Source organism: Varanus komodoensis, unplaced genomic scaffold, assembly GCF_004798865.1.
Source record: "Varanus komodoensis strain SLA01 unplaced genomic scaffold, ASM479886v1 scaffold7_3, whole genome shotgun sequence".
NCBI lineage: Eukaryota > Metazoa > Chordata > Lepidosauria > Squamata > Varanidae > Varanus > Varanus komodoensis.
In genome coordinates, this window is record NW_025336480.1 from 14433864 (window position 1) to 14443550 (window position 9687).

Sequence of the window (9687 nt, forward strand, 5' to 3'; positions counted from 1 at the left end):
TGCATCTGAAAGGCAGCTCATGGGTAAGATTTAGGCTCCTTCCATTCTTTCCTAAAGCTATTGTGTGGTTGCTTTTCTTGATGTTGCAGGGAGCAGAACTAATGGATGTGGTTGTGAAAGAGAATACACATTTTTGTATGGGGCCAAGGTGATAGTGAGCCTGATAGGGGGCAGATGAAGAGTGAGCAGGGAAGAGATTAAGTGCACATACTGTAGTTCCTACTGTTTCTCCAATTTAGATTACACCTACCCAAAGCAACTTCCTCCAGTTCAGGTTGATTTCAAATGCTTATTAACAAGGAGTTTGGGCCAGAGAGAGAGAAGAATGTGATTTCACACTTACCATGTGCAACATTACCGATACAGTCAAGGTACTCATTTCCATGTTCATCATACATATACTGGCCCTTTGCTCGGATAATTTTCACTGGGTCTTCTGGGAAAAAAAGCTTGCAGGAAGATCTAACCAAAAAAAAGGGAAAAACTGAAGTCCAAACATCGAATAGTCCCAAATCATTATTTTTGTTGCCATTAAAAATAAACTTTGGAACATAAACAAATGATCTTGTTGACCTCCTCTCTAATCAGTCCTCTTCCAATGGAAGCCTAAGTGAACTGCCTGTGAGAGAGAATGTGCTGTTGCAAGGAATTTGAACACTAGCTTAAGTTTCTGAGAATAAGTGAAAGTGTTATTTAAAAGGCCATATTTACATTTGAAATTCCTTTTTATGTTGTTTCAATCTCTCTGATCTGAGAGTTGCCTGATGGTGCAACTTAGAAGGTACATAGAGACATTCTCAGAAATTGCCCTTTCCTGTCACCATTCTTCCAAAGACTCAACAAGGTCTATGTCGAGTCACTTTTTGGAAGTGTTGCAGAAGTTACAAGCAATTGGTTTTAACAAGGCATTTAGCTGGTAAACAGGATTTAAACACATATGAATGGGCCAAGCAATATGATCAACAAAAGTTTTTTTTTTGGAATAAAAAAGTATTTAGGTTCTGTTTAAATGGCCAAAAGAAAGGGAGCATAAACAGAATTCTCAGAGAATTCCAAAGTACTTGAAAAAGATGCTGTCCTTGGCATTTGCCTACTTTATCAAACTTAATAGAAAGCACGGCTGATTTTAGGGCCCCAGCAGGTTTATGTCTCTACAGGACAGCAGTGGGGAAAAAATTCCAAATTCCAGCCTTAGGACAAAATTACCTCATAGCTAACCTTCCAGGAGCTACAAACTACTGGTAGAAGAGCCAGAACCTCCCCTTTTATACCTCTGGAATTACTAAATGGAAACTGGACACAGAGTGCACTTCATTAGCATATGTAACACTTCAGTCCAATCCTACAGATGATCTTGCCCAGTGCTTACATGTTAAAAAAGCATGACAGGCCACAACCTTAAGATAGCCCAAAGTTTAACACCCGCTTCTGGACCACTTATCCAGAAGGCCTGGAGCTCCTATGACACTGTGCCTCCAAGACCCACTCAACAGGGTAGTGCCAAATGGCCAATAGCATCTAAAACATCTGGGAAGACCTGGAGAATAAACAGGAGTGCACTATTGCATCACCAGGCCATGGTCATCCACTGAGGTGGTCTATCAAAAGAGCTTCACAGTTCCAGCACCAAGCCAGAAGCTGGACTGGAACAAATCTAGTTAATCAATGAGGGGGGGAGGTCGAGTCAGCAGCCAGAAGCAGCTGACCTAACAGAATTAAACAATGCTCCATCCTAGGCCCACTGAAGCAAGGGACATTTAGGTCCTCTTTGAATTCCTATACTCAGTGATTTCAGACGTAAGGCACTCTACCTGCTCATTAGAACACATGCTCGTAATAGTAGTAAAAAAATTGCTGTGATGCCCCATGTATTAGTTTATTATTTATTTCAATTCATTCCTATACCACTAAGCCATAGCTCTCTGGGTGGTTTAAAACAAAACAAAAAAACAATACAGACACGATAAAAACAAGATTGAAATGAATTTAAAATAGCTAAAAACAGAGTAAAATCACCCTGCAGAGGAAAAGAATCACCTGAATAATTCCCTCTGGCCCCCAGATAGCCAAATAGATCTGTAAAGGCCTCCACATAAAGGGACCTGGTCTTGACCTGCTGTTGAAAAGATGGCACGTTTGGTGCCAGGCAGACTGAAGCAGGGGGCCACCACAGAGAAGGCTCTCCCCTTGCTACTCACTGAGCCTCCCACATGGTTGGCACTTGAAAGAAGCCCTCTGAGGTTGAATATAGTAACTGGATATGTCGCAGTTGGGAAAGGTGCTCTGACAGGTATTGTGGTCCCAAGTCGTGTAAGGTTTTATAAGTGAAAAGCAGTGCCTTGACTCGGGGCCATGTGTTAATCTTGGTGTCGCATTCTGCATGAGCTGCAGCTTATGAACCATCTTCAAGGGCAGCCCCATGTAGAGTGTTGTAGAGTGTGCTGCACTCTGGGAATTTAGAGATTGCCAGAGTGTAGATTACTGAAACCAGACTATTCCTGTCCAGATAGGGGCATAGTTGGGCCACCAGTCAAAGTTGTAGAAGACACATTGAGCCACTAAAGCCACTTGAGCCCCAAGTGACAAAGATGGATCCAGGTACACTTCAGTCTATGAACCTTTTCCTTCAGGGGGACCACCCACCGATCTCAGTCTTGTCTGGATTGAGCTTCAGTTTGTTAGCCCACAACCAGTCCATCATCACAGCCAGGCACCAGCATGGCACATTCACAGTCTCCCCGCCGACAATGAAAAGGAGAAATTAGAGCCAAGTGTCATCAGCATGATCATGGCAATGCCTTTCAAAACCCTGGATGACACCACTCAGCAGCTTCACATAGATGTTGAATAGCACGGGGGATGGAACAGACCTCTGAGGAAATCCATACAGGGAATCCACAGGGCTGAACAGTATTTCCCAAGCACCACCTTTTGGAGATGGCCTTCGCTATGCAGCATCACCATCTCCAAGCTCAGAGAGTCGTCCCAAGATGATACCATGGTTGATGGCATTGAAAGCTGTTGAAAGGTCCAGAAGTATCAGCAGGATTACACTCCCCCTGTTCCTCTCTTGGCATAGCTTATCATACAGGGGACCAAGGTTGTTTCAGTGCCAAAACTAGGCCTGAAACCCAAGTTGTGGACTTAGGTGGTCCAAATCTGAATGAATGCTGTTTCTCAGCCTTATTTTCAGCAAAGATTGGTAGTAAAATCCAGGTATCCCTTTAAGACAAGTTGTTAGCATGTATGTATTATGTCACTTGTAAATCGATCTAAAGGGATTTTTCAGGCTCCAGGCACAAGTGCCAACTCAGAACTAAAGCCTACTCTATCCTGGCAGCAGAGAACAGGAATTCACCGGTATGATCTAAGATGGCAGAACAGTTCAAGCCGCATTATCATCTAAATCAACAGAATTAAGCTATGATAAGAATCCAAGGATCAGCAAGGTAAAAGCAAAGTAATTGCACTAACTCAGCAAGCAGGTTTGACTCTTGAACAGTCAAATCTATGCCTGCAATCTAAAGCTACACAGGCCTGGCAAGCCCTCCTGGAAGGGCTTTCCAAAATCACCCTTTCCACATGGGTAAACCAAGCCTTCAATGAAGATTCCTCATTAAAGATTTTGGGTAGCGCATGCACATGCAGCCATCTATGCTAAGTGCAGCTGCACAACCCCACAGGTGAGACCATGTCACAATCTTGCTGTCTTTCAGAGTGTGAAGCGACAAACATTACTGTCAGTATCAAAATAGGTCTGCTCCTAGTAAATATCCACTGCCCCTCATTTGGTGGAGGCACACAGAGGACAGGTGAGGTGGTGAAGGTGGAGGCACACCTCTAATGACTGCAGAGAGAAAAGGCAGTAATTAATCTGGCAAGCAACTAGGGTGCAATCCTATGCATGTGCAGTTCCCCAAAAGGAGTTGGGGGTTGTGAGGCATTTTCGGGCTTAACGTTGTGGCCTTCAAGACTGACACAAGTAGGTCAGCTTAAGACCAGAAAGAGGGAGCTAGATGTGAGGACTTTGTCCCGAAAAGCAGGGTAACACACTTGCAAGGGAGGTTTACTGACAGCAAGGCAGATACTCCCAAGAGCTATTTAATGATTAAACTCCTTTGACTGGAACGGGCATGCATGTTTAAAAATTACCTGCCCCTGAAACCTGGTTGGAAATCTAAAAGGCACCAACGTATAACTAAAGAAATACGTTTTAAAGCCTGGCTTTAATGCCAGGCAGGCACAGCTGTGGGGAGAAGAACCTTACGCATGTTGCAACGACTGCCTCCGCTGGAGTCTTGCGACGGCAATCCCGGGCAACGAGACTGCAGCCAGTCGCCACCGAGCCTGGGCACGGGCACGTGCGCGCGCTGGGGCCACGTGGCACAAGCGCTTCAGGTTGCCGGAGCCCGCCTTTCCCGACGTGCCCAAGGCCCAGCTGGGGGCAGGCGCGCGAGGAGCCAGGCACGTGGCCAGCTCACAGCCTGGCCCCAGCCGCGGGGAGGGGACCAGCCTCCTCCCGGCCTTGGCGGAGCCCCGGGAGCCGTTCCTTCGGGAAGTGCACCTACCCGATGAGCTGCGTCCGCAAAGCCAGAGTCTTCTGGCGGTCGCGAGGCTCGGCGCTCATGGCTGCTGCGAACAGATGAGGAAAACTCTAGAGATAGGAATAGTGTAGAGTGGAAACCCACTTAACCTGGAGGCGTACCTTCCTACTTCCTTTTAAACTTTTTTTTTAATCGCTCGGAGCGGAAGTGAGAGCTGCCTAAAATGAAGATCTCAGGAGGACTTCAACGGAAGAAAAACCTTGCGTAATTCTCCTTTTTAATATTGCTTTACCAAAGCAAATGCCGAGTCTTATACGGCCCTGCAGTATAGACTGCTAAAAGTGCAGGTTATGGATAAGAACAAGATTGATTAGATTTGCAGCCCAAAATTATCTGTGTTGAATCTCTCCGTTGAAGGAAAGGTCAGTCAGTCCATTTAAGTTGGTTCTCCTTAGCTCACATCCAGGACTCAAGAAGACTCCTTGTGCCCTTTAAATTGTATTCACCATTTTTTACGTTTCAAAGCACCAAGCAAAAGCTTTTTGCTGTTGTATTTAATTTGGGCTGGAGGGGCGTTCCCAGTCATAGACGAAAGCCTCGAGGTCTTTATTGCTTTCTGCAGGCGGTAGTCAATTGCGCTGTAGGAATTTATTTTATCATTATTTCTTTATTTAGGCGACTTCTATGCCGCCCCATTCGCCGAAGCTTCGGGGCGGCTCACAAACCAACTCCAAATGCTTCCCATCCCCACGCACTACGTTCAAAGTTAATTCGGAAGCTTGTTGTGCAATCCTGTACATGTTTAACGGAAAAAGTCCTGCCATATCTAACTTGCTAGGAGCGGTTGGCCATTTCCCCCTCCACAATACATAATATCGTGCCATCAATGGTCTTTTCATGCGCGGGGCGCCAAAGCTCTCCCGCAGAATGTGTGGTATGTTTTCAACCCAGTTGCGTGCGAAGCCCCCCGATAGGCGCCTCTGCTCCGTGGCAGCGGCTTCGTTGTCATCCAAGGCCGTGCCCTGACCGGCAGCTTGAGCTTGCTGCTCGGGTTGTCAACGCTTCCTCTTGGCAGGGCTCTTGCGCCCTGAAGGGCCGCCAAACGCTTCTCCCCAGCTCAGCGTTTGCTCGCCAGAAAATGCTTCCCGTGCTCAACTGCTTTGTGAAAGGGTTAGGGACCTCTGCAAAGTCCAAACAACCGCCTCTGCCCCCCCGAAAACCAACAGTCGCTAAGGGTACAGCTACTTTTTCCGTCTCTGCAGAGCTGCTCATTTCCCCAGAAGTAAACAACATGTAGCTGTTACATAGCACTTCTAAATGTTAAACACACTTCCCGTTTGTCTTCTAGTTGTAATTCCAATACTGTAAATCAGAGTTAAGCAACCTTTTTGGCAATTTGGCAAACTATCGTGGGCACTCCCACCAATGACTGCAGTAACAAGCCAGCTTACTGACTTGGCAACTTTCCAGCCCAAAAGGTGGATTACCAGGAGCAGTGGGGCCAGTACTCCGAACAGGTCCTTTGAACCCGCAGTCTTGAGCAATAGCAGAGCCCTCTAACATCTTAGGCAAAATAACTTCCCTTCCATGAGATGAAGTGTGGGTCAGCCCTTTGGACAGCTTTAAAAGAGGATTGGACAAAGGAGGTGATACGAGGCCACCTCCACTAGCAGAGACGCGGGTAAGTACAGTGACGGCTGGGTTCCTCCGCCGAGGTTGCTCTCTCATGGCCCCCAGTAGTGCCTATCTAGCCCCCTGCTGACCCCCCATTACCCAGCAGAAGTGACAGGAGCCCTTTTGTGCCCCCCTGCTTCTTTTTCTTGGTGACTGGGCAGTCCCCCTCCCCCTGCTTCCCACCCGGGGGTGGCTCTGCACCCCACTTGAGGCCTTGAGGATCTCAGGGGAGGTGAGGGTGGCAGCAGCTGGAATCCTCAGTTTGATTCCAAGTGCTGGCAAAAAATTAGTTAACAACAACAACAGTGAGAGGTGTAGGGGTTCTGGTTAGGTATCAAGCAAGGTGGTTGGGTGTGGACAGGTGCACTACGGCCCGCAGGTCCCATGTTATCTTCCCATGAATAAAGCAAGGCAGTATTATCATCTGCCATATTGCAGGTAGGGGACTGAAGTGGATTGTGGCTCTTGCTCAGGTTACCTGGTGAGCTCAGGGCAAGGCAATCGGCTTGCAACATCATAACTGGGCCGTAATCCTTTCCTGGTAGTAGGTTCTTCTGAGTAGACATGGAGAGTTGCACTATCATGCTCCTAACAAGTACACTACCTATGCAGAAAAGAAAGTACCCAAATGCTCTTGACTGGTGGGAAACCCAATATGGATAAGAACTAGGTTCAAAAGGTTGCAGTCCTATACTGACTTACCTAGGAGTAAATCCTATGCAACTCACTGGGACTTTTTGGAATAGGCCCATGTAACATGGCATTGGAAAGGCTGCCATCTTTAAGCTATTTTGAGTGCTGTAGATTAAGAATGGTATACAAGGACAACGTATCATTAGATCAGCTCACCAAGAAGCTCTTCAAACAGGGCATGGTCATGATAGGCTCTGCTATTTTGTCCCGTTTGATAGCCAGAGCCTAGGTTCCAATCCAAGGGCGGAGGTTTCATCCTTATTGGTTATGACTTAACAGCCTTTGCTAGGCTGGTCAATCTTTTGTGCATAGAATTTGAACGGGAGGCAGTGTGAGTGCACAATGCCAAAGAAGTAACCACCCGTGAATTAATTCTGTGTGCTGTTCATATGACCAACATGCAGATATCCACAGTTAATAAAAATGGGGGTTTTCTCTCTGAAATGGTTGAGAAAAGGCAGGAGGATTTTATAAATCATTACCTTCTCAGAGGATATCCATTTCTTGGATATTGCAATGTATCTCATTATTCCTCTTCTTATTTAACAGTTGGTACCAATAGAGTGTTCCATATCTGCTCTCGTCACGTATATAAACTTTTCCAATTTATTATTTCTTTCATTCATTTTTTACACAACCCTATGCAAGTCTATTTTGGATTAAGCCCAACTGAATACAGTGGAGAGTTAATTCCAAATAAATATTCAGAGGATGAGGCTGCTTTAGATTAAGGAAATACAAGCAAGGCCCATAACAAAATGTTGCCATATACCCCTGGCATGTGTTACCTGAGTCTGTGGCTGAAAGAAGTGAATTTTAGTATCAAAGGTGTAAGTCCCTGTTTTAACATAGATCTTGCTTCATTGGCAAATTGATTTATGGGGTAAGTAGTGTTTGTTTATTGATTATAAGCATTTATATCCTGTCCGTCCGTGGAAATGCTCAGGATGGCTTACATAATATAAAAATTCTAAAATACAATATTAAAACTACAATTATTAAAACATTTAAAATTGAACATATGAACTAAGAAAAAACGGAAACTAAAATAGATTATGCTGCAATCACTGTGTAGATTAAAGCAGAAGGCCTCTGTGTGCAACTGTTGGTCCGGTCTTTAAGTGTGAAGCAATTTAAGTAGTTGCACCACTGACCTGAAATTTGGTAGTGAACTATATTGTAGGACTGCTGTAAACCACTTTTAGCACACTCCCCAATGTGCAGCAGGATCCTAACCATGAACAGCATTTCAGGACTTTTTATACCACCTCAACCCACCCTAAAAGGAATGGGCCACAATGCAGTTGTTGTAAACTACTCTGGGCTTCAGCCCAACCTCAATCCCATAACAGGAGTGTAATGGCTATGGAAAATAATGTAGGGTTATTCAGAGCAAGACCTGCAGGCAGGTCTGTCATAACCCATCCTCTTTGAGCCGCAACACCTTCTGACCCACAATATGGGACAGCAAATTGAATTTGCAACTCTTCTGTTTTGCTACCTTTGGGGTATATTTTTTGAGGGACACACAAAGCTTGAGGAACATGCTAAGTCTTGAATTTCTCAATTGATTTGTACAGGCTTCTCCGAATTCCTTCCTTGAGAATATTTGAGAAATGCTTCTCAGTATGAAACAGGAGCTAACCTATTCAGACAATAAACCTTTCTCCCTTTATGTCTCTGCCTTCCTGTTCGAGCCACCCTGTTCTCACCCGGTTGTCAGTTTTATATATTTTTTCTGGTACCCAACATTCTGTACCAAAATATGGGGCTGCAATGAGTCCTTCCATAGGAGCTTTATCGTCTTTTGGCAGAAGGAAGTATTCTGCAAAGTTCAGGATTGCCTCAAGTCTGCATCATTGCTTGATACCTGTCTTCAGGAGTGGACAGTATAATTTTGACTGTGTGTGAGCAAAGGAAGACTTTATCAATATATATATGTCTCTAATGTTTGTAGTGAGAATATTTCCAAGTAACTGTTTTGAAAATTATGGCTCGAGTAAATGCAATAGCTTATATTGGGTGTAAAAATGAATAAAATTGAAAATGCTAGATCTTTAATTTTTAACTTCAGTTATAGCTCCTGCAGGTTGAGATGTTTCTTTAAAAATAAGTGAAAGACAGTGTGTATAAGAAGTAGTTTATTTTAAAATTGTTCAAATATCAACTCTTATTACAGATTAAAGCGCAAAACAATGGGAACACTGCCAAATAATGCAGCGTCTGTTGTAGTTAACAAAACAGAATTGACCAGTACAAGTCTGTATCTTTCAATAATGCATAATACTGAATTAATGCCTTCATTGTAAAAATAGTTGTTCCCACATATTACAACTAAATATAAACTTTTTCTGGCATGTATGTTCGAAAATTTACAGTAAGTTGCAACTGTTAACAACTGAACATGTTTGTTGCATATTCTCCCGTAATCTTGTTTTGAAGCAAAGCTATACATTTTACTGAAGCTCTGAAGAGTTCTTCAGTATGAAGCATGTAAATACATTCCACAAAATTCTTCATAAGAGACATAATCCTCAAAGCCCTTACATGTGTTACTACTCAGTACATGAGATTACGCATATGAAAAGGAGATTCGTATGGGCAGCTTGTAAGAGCACAACTGGCTATTTATCTGTCCATCTCTTCATGCATCTTCTATACTTTTCCTGAACTTAAAGTACAAGGTGTATTTTGATCATCTTTACTGATCATTGCCCCAAGAGTAGAACATATATAGTCCAGATACTTTGTTTTCCTTTTTGATTGAGCTAGACTT

At 44.1% G+C, this 9687-nt stretch overlaps 1 protein-coding gene across 2 annotated transcripts in view; it reads right to left on the reverse strand.

Moving 5' to 3' along the window:
* The window catches only part of PHYKPL (5-phosphohydroxy-L-lysine phospho-lyase), a 15174-nt gene extending 10522 nt beyond the window's left edge, over positions 1 to 4652 (reverse strand). For both annotated transcript variants that reach the window (XM_044454697.1, XM_044454696.1), the window contains exons 1-2: positions 4569 to 4652; positions 344 to 462 (exon numbers count right to left, since the gene is read on the reverse strand). In XM_044454697.1, coding sequence (XP_044310632.1) covers positions 344 to 462; positions 4569 to 4627 — 178 coding nt within the window. In that variant the 5' untranslated portion in view covers positions 4628 to 4652. The remainder of the gene's footprint in view (positions 1 to 343; positions 463 to 4568) is intronic.
* Between the last annotated feature and the right edge of the window lie 5035 nt (positions 4653 to 9687).